The sequence below is a fragment of the Phalaenopsis equestris genome, unplaced genomic scaffold (genome assembly GCF_001263595.1).
Source record: "Phalaenopsis equestris unplaced genomic scaffold, ASM126359v1 Scaffold219734, whole genome shotgun sequence".
NCBI lineage: Eukaryota > Viridiplantae > Streptophyta > Magnoliopsida > Asparagales > Orchidaceae > Phalaenopsis > Phalaenopsis equestris.
In genome coordinates this window covers 83,453-100,605 of record NW_018238074.1, presented here as the reverse complement: position 1 = coordinate 100,605, position 17,153 = coordinate 83,453, and the positions used below count along the sequence as shown (strand labels likewise).

Here is a 17,153-nt window from a genome sequence, read left to right as displayed (position 1 = left end):
TTTTTTTTAAAGATAATGTAAAAAATAAAGAATTGTGTGTGATTTACTCGTGCACGATGCCCTAACGAAATGGGTGTCCTCCCTAGCTAAAATTGACGTCCTGGACGCAACGACGTAGTTCGTTTTATCATTCAAATTTATCCGGACAAATTCATCGATGATCGTGCCAAATTAACTTCGATTCACGTGCGCCACGTCAAATAAAATTGTTTTGACTTGATCAAAGTCGTTTAACGAGTAAGATAAAAAAAATTGATCGGTACTCGCATATGCAACAACCAAAGCTAAATACGATGCTCGTAGTGACAACTCAAATGTCGCGCACGTCACAGTGTTTACCAATGTCTTTCAAATTTCTATAGAAGCTCAATTTGAGCTTCAATATGTCAGCTTTTTGATCGACAGAATCAAATATTGAAGATCTGAAATCGTCCATATGAAATTGCAAGGAGTGAAGAAATGGCTTAAATTTCTAAGGAGGGTGTGTCCCAATCCAGTCCTCTAAGAGGGTCAAAATTGGGAGATCTTAAGGCTAGATCCTAGGGTAGCTAGAGAAGGGAAAAGAAGACCTCAAAAATGAGATCAACAAATGGACCCCCAATAGGTGTGGTGTGCTACACAAGCACGACGCGCCTGTTGGCGTTGACCAAAATGATCAACCCAATTCCTCAAGAATGTCCAAATAACCAAACTTGGGACAAATCGAATGTCAAGTTCGAATTGAGATAGAATAGGATTTTTGTTGGGGATTGGCCAGCATATCTTGAAATGGCTGTCATGAATTTGAATTTTTAAATTGCTTTTGAGATATGTGCAAAAGGAAGATTCAACATTTGACAATAATATCAAAGAATGTGTGGAAGGAGAATCAGGATTAAATATTATCCCAAAGGATTTAGAGAAATAAGTGAAGCAGGAAGACTATATCAACTCGGAATACTGCTAGGGAAGTTATATCCGAGTTAAGATGCGATAGTAGAATATATGTCACTCTAGGAAGGAAGGCATTGGGACTCACATCCAACCTAGCTAGTGAAAAGGAAAATATATTTGCTACATTAGGGAGGAAACCATTGGGACTCACATCCAGCCTAAGTAGTGACAAGGAAAATATATTTGCTACATTAGGGAGGAAAGCACTGGGACTCACATCCAACCTAAGTAATAACGAGAAAGATCAGATTGAGGACGAAAGCACGGGGACTCATATCCAACTCAAGAGCTGATCAAGGGGAATCATTATTTAGGTACTGACCCCGAAATGAGAGTTGAAATTTGGGTATCAACCTCGAAAAGAGAATCAAAATTTAGGTACCGACCTCAAAGAGAGGGAATTTGAATTTAGGTACTGACCCTGAAATAAGAGTTGAAATTTGGGTATCAACCTTGAAAAGAGAATCAAAATTTAGGTACCGACCTTGAAGAGAGGGAATCAGAATTTTGGTACTGACCCCGAAATGAGAGTTGAAATTTTCTTATCAACCTGAAAAAGAGCATCAGAATTTAGGTACTGACCTCGAAGAGAGGAAATCAAAATTTAGGTACTGACCCCGAAATAAAAGTTGAAATTTGGGTATCAACCTTGAAAAGAGAATCGGAATTTAGGTACCGACCTTGAAGAGAGGAAATCAAAATTTAGGTACTGACCCCAAAATGAAGGTTGAAATTTTGGTATGAACCTCGAAAACAGAATCGGAATTTAGGTACCGACCTCGAAGAGAGGGAATCAGAATTTAGGTACTGGACCTAAAATGAGAGTTGAAATTTGGGTATCAACCTCGAAAAGGGAATTAAAATTTAGGTACCGACCTCGAAGAGAGGGAATTAGAATTTAGGTACTGACCCAGAAATGAGAGTTGAAATTTGGGTATCAACCTCGAAAAGAGAATAAAAATTTAGGTACCGACCTCAAAGAGGGGGAATCAGAATTTAGGTAAATGAGAGGTGAAATTTGAGTATCAACCTCAAAAAGAGAATCAGAAATTAGGTACTGACCTCAAAGAGAGGGAATCAGAATTTAGGTACTGACCCCGAAATGAGAGTTGAAATTTGGGTATCAATCTCTAAAAGTGAATCAGAATTTAGGTACCGACCTCGAAAGGAGGGAATTAGAATTTAGGTACTGACCTCGAAGTGAGAGTGTAAGAGGAATGTCGAAACATGTGAAGGTTTGCAAAATTGTGAGAGAGGAAATCAAACCCAAGAAAATATAGAAACGATCAATTTGTGACAAAAGGGAATAGTTAAGCAAAAAATTTCTTTTGAATTTTCATGATGATTATTATATTATATATATATATATATCGTTCTTTGCTTGCTAACCTTTCTCAGAATTAGGGCAAATCAAATTTATTTATCTTCTCAATCAATTGCCCAAATCTGCATTCACAATCTGCGAAAAGAAGTTCCAATATATTATCTTCCAACTGTTATATAATGAATATAATCTATTGTCGAATACAATGTTGTTTGATTTCATGTAATCAAAACATCCTCTGGAATCATTACTGTGTTAGTTCATATATCAAAATACTTTCTTATTCATCAATACTGAAGACACATGATTGAATCCAGTCTTGTGTATCATCTAAATGTATTTTGTCATCGGCAGTTATGTTGAAATAGAAGTCTTTATATGGACTAGCCTCACTTTCTAACATATCATCAGAAAAATAGAAACGATCTCTCCTAGATATATATTGAGGTGTGTTGTCTTTAAACAACTTACAACTCAAAAGGCTGCAAGTTCTCGATCTCAGGATCAGGTCTGAACCGGAATGGTACCTTATCCTCATTCATCATTCTGAGGGTTATTGAAACCCTCAGATATTGCACTCCAGGGATGCAGTGTTTGGCCACATCAGTGTTGTTTCCCATTAAGATCAACACAGAGCCCACAGGCAAAGGAATTTCTACGGAACCTTGAAATTCTCCATCACCAATAATTTGAATTTCTATTCCAAACATGATGTTGCATTTATTTATAAATGATATCGTGCAGAATGGCCTTGCAAAATCATGATGATCGATGTGTGGAGGAATGTAGTCACCAGCTTCGTAGATATTAACTATACAGCTGTTTGGGATACAATCTGCTGGAAGTATATGCCAGGTCACCAATCGTTTGATTGTTCTTTTGATGAATGATGGTAACGGGTCAACCTCATCATGACGAATTATTCTGGGAGGATTTCCTTCTTTATTTTTGGTAAAATTGTAACAGCAATCGTATTGGATCGTAACTCTTCCTTCACCCCGTTTCCATTTTCTCGGCTCAAAATATGTCCTTCTTCTTAGCCGACCAGCACGACCCATTTCTCGCTCCAAGAAAAACACTTCTACAATGTCCTCCTGTTCACTGCTGGTGAACACATTGGTGTGCAGTTCCAACCCTTCAAGTATATTAACATACTTGCCCTGAAACCTTTGAAAGTGATCAAAATTTTGCTTTCTCACCTTTTCATATTTCTCCAATTCGTGCTCTGGAATGATCTGCAAAGGACGTGTCATGTTCACAAATTGGGGAATATAAGGTTCAACTTGCATGATTCTTTCCTCAATCTCTTTTTCCTTTAAAATCACCCCTCCTCCAGTTTTCATGGGTTGAGGTGGCATTTCAACTGGCTGATCTGGGGTTTTCCCTTTTAATTTGATCGCCATCTGAGCAATTGTATCTTTGTCTTCCCCTTGTTCTTTCGATTGTTCTAGCATCTTATGGATACGGCGATTTCAATTCCTCTTCTGCGTACGAGTAAGTGTTTCCTTACCTTCCGGCTGATCATCAGTAGGAGTAGCACCAACAAGCTAGCCCTTAGAGGCCATTATTATTGACTTCATCCGATTAATTGCAGCATTGCTTTATTCAGCCTTATCAATTCTTTCTAATTTCTATATTGTTGAATTTTAGCACAGGCCTCTGCTTACAAAATTCATCTTTGTTCACCACAGTTATGCTGAGCTTTCGTAGTCTAGCTCGATTTAATCGAAGTTGAAATCAAATTCAACCACCGCTCCTTCAAATTTTGTCTTATCAAGGGCAAAACCAATGCCATTTTTGAATGTGAAGATCAGTCTTTCTCCTGACATTCTCGTGCATTAAAATAGGAAAACGATCAGTATGTCATACCGGGCTTTTAAGCAAGAACAATATAAAAATTTTTATATTTTAATGATTTATATAAATATATATATATATTTATATACATGTATATTACAAAATGTATTTCTTATGTACATATCTTAATTTATATTTATGTATATATATATACATACCTGTATACACGTATTAAGTTTATTTTTTTTTTATGATCGAACTAACATGAAATAAGAAAGGTGAAAAAAACAAAACAATAAAAAAGTCATAAATCAAGTTATATATATAAAATATATTGCAAAATTAGTTTTTTTTTATTATTCCAAAATTTTTTATTGCAAATTTATGTTTGAACCCCTTTGCAACTAGAACATCGATGTTTCTAAGAACAAGACTTTATTTCTAAAGTTTGCTCTTTCGAAACATCATGACGCAAAGTATTTCTTCAGATATCGTCCATTAATAAGAAGCATAGGTCGTTCTCCTTGACAATTTATCAATTGGTATGCTCCTCCAGAGTAAACCCTTTCAATCATGACCACGAACGGTCCTTCCCAGGTTGGTTCAAATTTACCTCTTATCTTGCGATGTGCAAGGATAGGTCTTCTAAGGACAAGAACCAAATCACCAACTTTAAAAGTCCTGGGGCGGACCAATTTGTCATGTGCTTGAATCATCTTGGCTCGATACAATTCCAAATTTTATTGTGCTACCAATTGTTTTCCTTCCAAACTATCTAATTCTTCCAGTCATAATTTGGCATTTTCTTCAGTAGTGATTTTGTTGGCAACGATAACTCTGAGAGAAGGAAGTTGAACTTCTAACGGTAACATAGCCTCAGACCCATACACAAGAGCGTAAGGTGTAGACTGGGTAGACTGGGTTGAGACTGGGTTGGAGTTCTGAACGTAGTTCTATAGGCCCATAAGGCTTCTAATAACTGCTCGTGCCAATTCCTTTTGTTTTCATCCAAGGTCTTTTTTAGAATTTGGATGAGAGTCTTATTAAAAACCTCGGCCAATCCATTAGCTCTCAGACAATAAATTGTAGAATAACGCCATTCAATTCCGTGTCTTCTGAAAAAAGTATTAATCTTCATGCGTTTTAATGAAGACCCGTTGTCTGAGATAATTCTACGTGGTATTCCGAAACGATAGACAATTTGGTACTTGAAGAACTGAAGACATGTAATGCTCTTACTTCTCTCAACGGTATTGCTTCTGCCCACTTTGAGAAGTAATCAGTAGCGGCTAGGATGAATCGATGTCCCATTGAAGATGGAGGGTCTATAGGACCCACCACATAATTGACCTAACATTCAAATGGCCATGACGCAACTGTCGGGTGTAACACATTTGGGGGGTGATGTAAGACCACTCCATGTACTTAGCATTGGTGACAACTTTTGGCAAATTTCATACAGTCGGTCATCATCGCGGTCCAGTAATATCCTAGTCTTTTAATTTCATTTTCATCTTCAGACTTTACTGACGAGTGCCACAAAGTCCTGAGTGTACCTCTTTAATGTTTTATTGAGCTTTTATAGCATTCAAGCACCTCAATCACATTTGGTCGAAAGATCTTCGGTAAAGAACATTATCTATTAAAGCATATGATAGAGCTCTCTTTTTTATTTAATATGCTACTGACTTATCATCTGGCAGCTTTCCTGTTTGTAAATATTATGTGCAAGGTTGACACCAGTCTTCTACAATTTCGGTAGTTGTCATACTATTTTCTCTTTACCCAATTTATCCAAAGTATCTACATCAATCTGGGACAAAATCTGAAGTCCTTGAACAGTGATCTTAATGGAATCTTCTTGTGGACATGCAAATTCCTTGGTAAGTTTAGTCAAAGCATCTGCGAGAGTATTTTCTTCCCTTGGGATTCTACATATTGTCACGTCTGGAATCTATTCTAATAATTTCATTGTATAACGATGATATTGTTCCAATTTGGGATTCAAAATTCTGTATTGCCCAGCAATCTGTTGAATGACCAACTGTGAATCTCCTTAAATATTAATGTTAGTTATACTCATTAATATTGCTAATTGTAACCCTGTTATCAACGCTTCGTACTCTGCTTCGTTATTCGTACACGGTTCTGTCAAATGATAAGAATACCTTAACATCCCCTTTTCCGGTGTAATGAAGATTAATCCAATCCCTGCTTTACCAGGTATTATTGTTTGCAATTCTTTATCTCTTTGTGCTGAAGAAGCTCCATCAAAATATAGTTCCAAACGTTGAGTCTTAGAATTTTCCACGTCCATTATCTGTTCATCTGGCAAATCATCATTGAGAGGGGAACTAGCCGGTAATGGGTGTCCTGCTAGGAAGTCTACTAAAATCTGTCCTTTCACAGCTTGGAGTGGAACAAAAGTTATATTAAATTGCAAAAATACCATGGCCCATCTTGCTAACCTACCTGAAAGCATTGGTCGGGTCATTAAATATTGCAACTAATTAAACTTCAAGATAAGGTTGACTTTGTGAGAAAGCATGTAATGACGGAGTTTATGAACTGCGAAGATTAAAGCCAAACAATGTCTCTCGATCGGAGGATATCTCATTTTTTGTAGAATTAAACAATGGCTTAAGTAATAAAGAGCATTCTCTTTTCCTTCGTCGTTGACTTGGGCTAAGAGAGCTCCGAGGGAGTCATCCAAAGTTGCGGTATAAAGTATTAAAGGTCTGCCCAAAATAGGTGCTGCCAAGACAAGAGGTATCGTTAGACATTGCTTAATGCTCTTGAAAGCGCGTTGACATTTATTATCCTAAGTAAACTTTGCATCCTTTTTAGTCAACATAGAAAAAGGTTGACATTTACATGACAACTACTTGACAAGTTAGAGATAAAGAGTCTTAATTACGCCAGCCTCCCTTGAAATATCGTAATTGTTTTAAATTTTAGGGGGTGGTATTTCCAAGATGGCTTTAATCTTACCTGGGTCAATCTCAATCCTGCGGTGGTGAACAAAAAACCCTAAAAATTTCCCAGAAGTCACACTCGAAGGTAATGCCAAAGGCGCACTTTAGGGGATTCATTTTAAGGTTAAATTGTCGTAGCCATTCAAAGAAAATTCTCAAATTGTACAAATGATCTTCTTTTTGCTTGCTTTTGATGACTAAATCATCCACATAACATTCCACTTAATTATGAATGAGTTCAGCAAAGATCCTTGTCATCACTCGTTGGTATGTTGGAATAGCGTTCTTCAATCCGAAAGTCATTACGGTATAACAATAAACTCCAATTTGCATTCGGAAAGCGGTAAATCTTTTATCTTCTGGAGCCATTTTTATTTGATTATACCCAGACAATCCATCCATCAAGAGAAAATTTCATGAGATGATGCAATATCCACCATCAATTCTGGGATTGGAAGAGGAAACTCAACTTTTGGTCATGCTTTATTCAAATCTTTGAAGTCCACACAGATATGAATTTGTCCATTTTTATTCTTAACTGGTATTATACTAGCCAAACACGTAAGATATTGTTCTTCCTCATCTATTAACTTCTTGACTTCATTTATAACTTGTTGTTCAATATCAAGACGCATTCTTCTTGAAGCTTGCTTAAGTGGAGTAGCGGTAGGATCTAGGCTCAGTTTGTGTACTGCAACTTCTAGCGCCAATCCGGGCATTTCCTCATAACTCCAAGTGAAACATTCTTTGAACTTTGTCAACAGCTTAATCATATTTATAGATTCTTCTTCACCAAGTAGAGAGCTAATAAAAATTGGCCTCGGTTCCTTTTCGGTAGCCAGGATAATTTCTTGTAACTCATCTGCTATTGATTTAATCACTTGTTCCAATTCAGGTGGGGCAAACTCAATTATAGACTCTTCATAGTTGTTCAGAACTTCCAAATAATCTTTTTCATGTCCATTAGTAACAACTAAACAAAATTCTGTATCATCAACAGACTCTACCATGCCGAATCCAAGACATTGTTTGGAATTAAAGGCTTGATTATCATTATTCCAAAGTTTCTCAAAGTATTGTGATTGATTTTTTGACCATTGCTTAGGTACCAAACCGCGCTGAGCAAAATTTTGAACACAAGGCGAGTACCAATCAACAGGTAATTCCATTAACTCGGAAGAAAGCTCATCTTCTAGTTCTACATTGATTTCAGAAATAGAGGATGAAGAACCATGATGAAACTTAATTGCTTTCATACCTGCACTATGTACTTCTTTGACCATCTGACCCTAAATTTTATGAGTAGAAATCGGGGTGAGGGTCATAGTTTGTACATAGCGATTAATCCGATCGTACATTGAACCATAATCATGTTTCTCTTCGTCTTCTAAATCAATTTCAAAAAGAGGTTTCTTTTGGTTAATCGTTGTTACGCTTTTCCTTATTTTTTCATCTTCAAAACTGTCTTCCAAACTAATGTTGATGATTGGACTCTTTTGCTCGACAATTTTATTGTTTCTTCCGCGACCTTGTCCCCGGCCTCAACCTCAAATACGAGTTCTAGAGGAACTCTCACCTTCTTGTTGTAAAGGGGTAATAAGAGATTGTTCAATAGGTATCAGATGACCATGTCTTTGTATATCTTCTGGACCCTTTATGTTTCTTATAATATCATCTTGAAGAGTAACATTCATTTTCAAAAGAGTATAGTAATTGACATCTTCATGAATGCATATTTAATGAATCGAAAACGGTTGTTGATCTCCCTTTATACAATATTATTGTCCTTCCAAACAAACTTTTATGCATTGGTGTAGTGATGAAGGAACTAAACTGTTCTCATGAATCCATGGTCGGCCCAAGAGAGCATTGAACAAAGTCTCAGAATCAATGATACGCAGTTGTTACTAATTCTCCAATTCTAATTAGTAATGTAATTGATCCAAGAGCTCTTTTCCCTTTCTGGTTAAAGCCTCTTTACATCATCTTATCAGCAGTCAATTATCTTGCGTCTATGTCCAAATACACCAAAGTTCGTAAACTCATTATATTAATGGATGCCCCTTGATCCACTAATTCTCTGGAGAGCATGAAGTTGCCGATGTTGACAGAAATGTACAACGGACGATTATGATCAGTGGTCCCAAGTAGCAAATCATCATTTATGATTGTTCTCTTAATGAACAAACCTCATCCGAGGAAGTACTAGCAAGTTGAGTTAAACATATTTCTGGATCTAGCAAAGCTTTTATTAAAGCCTCTCTCATTTCCTTTGATAGGATTAAGGCATCGTATATACTCAACTTAGCAGGTAATTTCCTAAGATGGGCTATTACATTATAGTTCACCTTAATGCTTGTTTTCTCATGTCCTTTTTGGACAGGTATTTCATCGATTGGTGGGACCGGGTTATCCTGAATAATTGTTTGTTTCATTGCATCCTTTGGACCCATTCTCGGAGGTAATACTTTTTCGCTTCTCAAATTCAGTTCTGTCACTTCTTCTGAATCATGAATTGACTTTGGAACTTCCTCTACATGAGCTGGAATAATTGATTCTTCTAGGATTCCTTCCGAATCCAAAGACTCCAACTCTATCGCAATTGGCGATCCATGAAATTCAAAGATGGGTGTATCATCTTCTGAATCATAATTATTATCATCAATATTTTCTCCTGGCTTACCTTCACACATGTTAGAACTCTGTACGATTTGAGAATCATCAGAAAGATTGAGATTAGTATCGGGATTAGGTGAGTCATCCCTAATTATACCATCAACAGAAATAGTCAGAATGTAGCCAAAGTCAAATTCCATAGTATTACGTGACCTTGGTGGAGCAAAGAAGAAATCATACAAGGTTAGTGGTTTGAGAGATTTCTATCCCAAATCCGTAGTAACTAATCTTGGACGTTTGAGTTTCATTTCACATTTTGGCTTTTCGATGGGTTTTTCAGTCTTCTTCGAATCTTCTTCTACCATAATCGACAATACTGACTTAACAGGTTCTTAATCTAAAATTGCAGATTGTACTGAGGTACTCTAAATTTGATTCAGTATTTTCTTTAAAGACTTTGTCCAAATTGTATTCCACACATCTGCGACTGCGTAAAGAATGATCAAAATAATGGGATCAATTGAAACTGTATTGATTGAAACTTGTCCAGGTTCTTTCATATACTCTTTCGGGATCATTATGTTTTGGTCCCTGAGATTTTATTGCAACCAATTCTTGAAAGAAAAGCAATTCTCCAGAGTATGTCCAATCATTCTATGATATGGGCAATATAATGGGTGATCCTTCTTATCAACCTCATCGGGCTTCTTTGGTTCTGGGAAGCTGAATCCCGGTTTAATTATCAGATTGCGAAAGATTTTACCAACTGCTTCATCTTTAAAAGGATATACTCTGTTCAAACGTTTTGTCAGGGTAGGAATTAATCTATCATTTGTCTGATAAGTCCTCTGCTAGGATGATTGTGTGCGGTATTGCTGAGGAGGTTGATGACTTTGTTGTGATTGTTCAACTTTAATCTCCAATGGTTGCTTACCCTTATTAATAGTCGTAACAGTCCCAAACTTTTTCTCGAAGACTTTTACGGGTCTCTATTTTTCAAATTATCAATGAAACCAAGTTGTTTAGCTTCCTCTTGAAGACTCTCGGCTTTATTGAGTAGTTTTTTAAAAGTTTTAATCGTGAACCTCTTGAGGAGGAAAGCAATTGGTCCATGAATACTTTTTAACAGGATTTCAATCGCATGTTGCTCTTAAAGTTGCAGTTTGCATTTTATGCTTAAACGGATCACTAAATCATCGACAGTGATATGGTGTGGAGCCCACACAAATTGTTTAATGAAGAGATCTTCTAATTCCTTGAACGTTTTGACGGAACCATTTGGTAATTCTGCATAACAATCAAATGCCACTCCTGACAGGCTAACAAACTGTCGGTAGAGTAGAGCATCATTCCCTCCTGCATTGCAACAACTGGAGCAAAAATGTTGCACATGCTGTCGAGGGTTTCCTGTCAAATGTTTTAAACAGAGGTGGTACAAAACCCTTGGGATATTGCACGACATCAAATTATTCAGGATATGGTCTACCCCTTAGAATTGATGCACCTCCTTTGGACTGTATCAAGGTTTCTTTCACCTGCTGTTCTATCATACTTTTAATGTCCTTCTCCGGTATCAAATTCTGGACATGATCTTTCTTACATTGTTCTTCTTTATTAACAGAAGTGGATTCTTTTTTATTATCGTCAACTTGTATAACTTCTGGCTGGTTTACCTCAACAGGTACTATTTTTGGAGACTGTGGTTGGCTTTGTAAAGTCATAATAGAAGCTATCATTTCTTCCATTGTTTCTTACATGTATTCCATCTACTCATCTTTTTGCTGAACAATCTTTTGCAATATTTCCACATCACTCTCCTCTCCCGGTGCCTCTCATAAGGATGACGATGCTCGGGTTTCCACCACATTTATCTTGGCAAAATCCTCATCCATATAGTCAGTTAAATCCTCTTCGTCATCCAATTCATCTTCCCTTTCCTTAGAAAACTGCTTAATGTTATTTTTGAGCTTTTCTAGTTTTATTTTAATTGGGACATTTTTAGACACCTTAGGATCAATCTGTGACAATTGCCAAGCAACGTTTTCAAAATTTTCAACTGCGATTGCAGCGGGCAACACATCACATGTGGAATTTTCTCTGAAATTTTCCATCATACGGAATTTTCCATCATGGGCTCTTCTGTATGTGTTGGTTCAACGACCTTAGGTCACCACACCATCTTCTCATATACAAGTATCTTGGGGTCGAGTGACTTATTGGTGACATCCATATGTTGAGAACCGGTGGACCCCCTAGTGTCAGAACCAGACACCTTAATAGGTAATCTTTTACTATTCTTTGATCTTTCTGACCACGGTAAGGGCTTATACTGTACCCTGGTTAAACTTATTCCTGGCTCGATAAAATATTTAATGGGATTTCGTCCCCTAAAATTTGGGGAAAGAACGTAGATAGAAGGGACAGCAACAAAAACAAGAGGAACACGGGCTCCCAAATGCTGTATGACAGAAATCCTAGGCGGTCGTGGAGTGGCAGAGGTGAAACTTAAACGATGATCATCTGAACGAACTCTCCAAGAGGTTTGCAGAAGCAAACCTTCTCTCTTTCTCTCAAATTTTTTTGCAGGTTGCGAAATGAACTTATCGTTCTTCAGTATCTGTTTCCGCATTGGGGTGACACAGTGCCTCCCATCCTATTGAGGCTTTCATCAACAGAACATCTTTCTTTCTTCATCAGCTTCTCAAAGACCACACAAACTCGCATTAATGGTACGAATCCATTAGTCTTTATTTGGTTAATGTGACAATAGAATTGAGACGGTGTAGCAGCGATCTTCTGGACATTCTCTTCATCAAGAGTAGCAGACAGTGGGTGAAACCTGCTCCCTCTTAGGAGAGCGGAGGTCTCAGGTAATCCAATTTCTTAATCTTCATCTAAAGAAATTGAGGCAACAACTTAAGCAGCTTTCACTTTCTTGATCTTAGCTATTCTCCGGTTCTTGTTCTGTCTCTAAGACTTAGTCAGAGGTGCAAACCTCGAACTAGACACTATTTCAAACACAGAAGGTGCCGTCAAGAACATTGAACCCTACACAGCAACAAGCTCATCATCTACCTGAATCTTATTCCCCTTAAGTCCAGCGGGGAAAGTGACAGGTGCAGTGACTAGAGCAGTGGGGGTAGTAATAGTTGCTTCCATGGTATCCTTGACAATTTTAGCGATCTTTGCAAAGTAGCAATGTTCTTCTCAGCTGATACCCTTTTCAAAGGTGGGAACTCATGTGTGGACTTCAGGTTGAATTCCACTATGGGTTCCACAATTTTAGGAATTTTATTTCTCAGTAAAGCGACGGTAATGTCTCCAAACTTAATGTCAGTATTGTCAGATCCTTGTCCAAAGCGGATGGCTTTATCGGGCAGCTCATTCTTATTTACAGCCAAGTCCATTCCAGTATCGAAGGAGAAGATCAACTTTGGTGTAGTCATTTCTAAAATTTTAAATTTTCCAGAAATTAGACTCATGATGTTTGCCGCCATGGTTGCAGCAATTTAGGATAACTATCTTGAATCAAACGAAATCATTTAACTGGGTGTCTCTTTCGAGACTTATCCAAACAAGTTTCTTTATCTCTCTCGAGAGTTTTCTACACAAGATTCTTTATATATATATATATATATATATATATATATATACATCTTAAGCATTATTTATAGGTTTTAAATAATCAAATCAAAATGTCATAAATAAAGGAAATAGTAAGATGTGTAGGAGATGTGTTTGTGATTTAAAGAGAAAGCTTCTCGTATCAAATTTACTCCTACAAATCGTCACCTAACATCTCACACCTATTGGGAGTCCATTATATTTAAAATTTAAAGATTACAGAACCTTTCTATTTATGTTTGATTAAATAGTAGCTCAAGAATCAAAGGAGTTGACAATACCTACTTAAGGAAAAAATGAGCAAAGTATGTCAACGGAAGAATGATAGTCTGACCCACTAGATGAATCGCCAATCGACAACATTGTCGTCTTGTCTCGAGAACAAGAGTGGAATGAGAGAGAAAATTATGCCTCGAACGGCCTATCCTAGGAGACTGTATAAACATACTAAAAGAACTTGTATTTAAAAATTTGAATGTAGGTGAATGTCTATAGTGCAATATAATATAAGAAAGAAACAACTATATAGTGACGTACTATAATAGGAAAAGATTGGAGGAAAATTATGGAAATGAAGCAATATAAAGAAAGGAAAGACTATGCAATAATAATAAAAAAAATGTGCAGTAAAGGAATAAAACTGAAACAACTAAGTGTACTTGATTAGGTCTAGCAATGCTACAAAACATATTACGATTGCATAATATAAAGGGGTTAGGTAAACATTTGCAGATTATGAAAGAAAAGTGAAATGATGAGCATATGAAAGTATCAAGATGGGATATTAAATTTCAACTTGGGGATAGGCTAAGACTATACCCCTTTTCTTTTTATCTCAATCAAACAGGCAACTGATATATCGAGGTCAACCTATCAACTTCAACTAGAGGCCACCAACTAATCACTCCTATAATCATACAGCCCTAGACACTATGTTTTAAAGAATATGTGAACGGAGTAGTATCTGAACTCTTCAAAGTGTGGTGTACCTATACGTGAAATGTAGTACTGAACTCATCAAGGTGTAGTGTATGTGTATGTGAAATGTAGTATCTAAACTCATCAAAGTGTAGTGTATGTGTATGTGAAATGTAGTATCTGAACTCATCAAAGTTTAGTGTATTTATATGTGAAATGTGGTATCTGTTGTTCAAGGCATAATATCTGTGTAAAATCCGTAGTATCTGTTCTTTCATAAGTGTAATATCTATGCAAAGATTCGTAGTATCTGTTCTTTTTTAAATACCAATTCCAAGACACTTTGAAAGGGGTTACAGCCCTTAAGAAAGGAAAGGGCATGCACTAGTTGAGTGTTGATTTTATATTTCAGCTATAAACAAAACTGTCAAATGGTTTTTTGCATCATCGCCTGTTACCCCTTATCTCGAACTAATAGGCCACCTCAATATTTCATATGCTCATCCAACAAGATTTTGTATATTCCATATGAAGAGAAATGATGGAAGTATCTATTTAAGCATTTCTATAGCATCCACCTTCTACCTTTAAACTCAAATTGTGAAGCTGTACATATGATTATTGCATACTCCATTAAATTTTCTAAGTGAAAACAGAGATTATAGCATTTAAAATTAACTCCCAAAGTTAACGGATGGTTTTCAATATATCCTCGAACAAAGGTTAGCAAAAGGGACAAAATTTGGGTCTCAAGTGTATCTCTCAAATCATAAAAATGAATTCCAGTAAGTATTTGAACAAGGAAGGCAACAAGAACCATCAAAATCGAGCCCCAAGTGTATATTTTCGAGCCATAGAAGTAAATCCCAGCAGGTGTTTGAACAAGGGGAAATAAAGAAGGCATAAACCGAGCCCCCACATGCATCTCAAGTAATAAAAGTGGTTTTCAACATGTATTTAAACAAAGGGAAACAAAGAGAGCAAAAACCGAGCTCCCATACAGCTACTCAAAGCACCAAAATATTTTCAATGTTCATACTCGAATAAAGGGGCAGCAAGAAGCAAAACCGTGACTCTTAAATAAATTTCATAGCTAAAATACCATTTTCCAACTTATTTTTGAAAAAGGCAGCAAGGAAAGCTAAGAACCATGGCTTTCAAACAATATTTTAAAACCAAGATACGATTTCCAGTGTATTTATTCAAATGGGAGAATCAAGAAGTACAAAAACAGCTTCAAAATAAATGTTCAAAATCCAACAATAAGTCTCTAATATACATTTGAATAGGGGAAACAAGAAATGAACAAGGGGGAAACAAGAAATGCAGAAACCTGACCCCTAAATTGACCTCTCATAATAAAAGAAAAGAGTTTCCAACATATGATCGAACAAGATAATAAGAAAGAGCAAAAGTACAGCTTCAAACTAATATTTAAATCCCAAGAGAAACCTCCAATAGATGTATTTGAATAAAGCAATAAGAAAACAAGATAATCAACCCAAAATCTTCATCTAGAACTCGAAAGGTAATTACCAACATATTTATAATTAAAGCAGCAAAGGAACAAAGTAATCATCCCTAAATAATCATCAAGAACTAAAAAAGAGAGCTCCAACATGTTTCTAATTAAAGCAGCAAAGGAACAAAATAATCAGCCCTAAATCTTCTTCAAGGAATCGAAAAGAAAGCTCCAAAATGTTTCCAGTTAAAGCAGCAAAGGAAAAAAATAACCAGTCTTAAATCTTTTTTAAGAAATTGAAAAGAGAGATTCAACATATGCCCTTGAATAGGGCAGCAAAGAGATCAAAACCCGAGCCCCAAATAAGATCTCAAGAATCAAATATAAACTTCTATATATTTTGAATGAGGGTAGCAAGAAGATCATGGAAAACCAACCCTCAAATCCATTTAAAAAAAAATTTAAAGAACACAATCCCTAAACATGTTTAAATTAGAGCAGCATAAGAACAGAAAAAGTAGCTCTAAATATTTCCATCAAGATAGAAAGCTTCTCCAAAATATATTTGAATGAGGCAATAGAAGTAATAGAATCGCAGCATCAAGCCATCAAAACTAGATTTAAAAACATCCATATCTCAAAACCAATAACCTCTAACCTGAATTTCTTGCTAGCTCAAGAAAGGAGAGGGTGGAGAAGGAATTGCAAGAAAGAACGCTTCTAAATAAGAAAAAAAATCGCAGCAATATATCTCTTCCAAAACTTCTAAGAAAAAAAAAATAAAAATCCCTCAAATGCTTCTTTTATAGCCATCGAGGGGGCCAGGGCTCATCGACAGTGAAAAAAAGGGGAGATGACAAGAAACACCTCAAAGGACAAAGAGAACGTTCAAATTCAAGAACGAGAAGGTTACCGGTCTGGTTTAGGCGGGAAAATCCGTTACAATAAAGTGAACAGCAGTTATGACTGGAGGAGAAGGTAAGTCGCCACCGGAGAGGAATACAGTGACCGGAGAAACGAGAAGTAGGGCCATCGCTGGACATAGAAGAACAAACGGCTAGGGCATATTTTGGTCCCAAAAGAAAGGGGGGTGCATGTGAGAAGGATTAAAAAAAAGTTTATAAAATATCTTTTATATAAAAGAAAATTTTACCAAATAAATTTTTTTTAATGAAAATGTAAGAAAAAAGAATTTCGTGCGATTTACTCGTGCACAACGCCCTAACAAAATGGGTGTCCTCCCTAGCTAAAATTGATCTCTCGGACATAACGACGCAGTTTGTTTTGTCATTCGGAGCCATCCAGACAAATTCATCAACGATCGTGTCAAATTAACTTTGATTCACACGCGTCACGTTAAATAAAATTATTTTGATCCAATCAAAGCTGTTTAACGAGTAAGATAAAAAAAAATTGACCGGTCCTCGCATAAGCAACAACCAAAGCCAAATACGACACTCGTAGTGTCAAGTCAAATGTCGCGCACGTCACAGTGTCCACCAAT

General features: G+C 36.5%; 1 protein-coding gene across 1 annotated transcript; it reads right to left on the bottom strand.

Annotated features, from left to right (window-relative positions):
- Nucleotides 1–2,724: 2,724 nt before the first annotated feature.
- Nucleotides 2,725–3,660, bottom strand: LOC110037461. Its single transcript, XM_020742119.1, has one exon. The coding sequence runs from the start codon at nt 3,658–3,660 to the stop codon at nt 2,725–2,727; it is 936 nt and encodes a 311-aa protein (XP_020597778.1).
- Between the last annotated feature and the right edge of the window lie 13,493 nt (nt 3,661–17,153).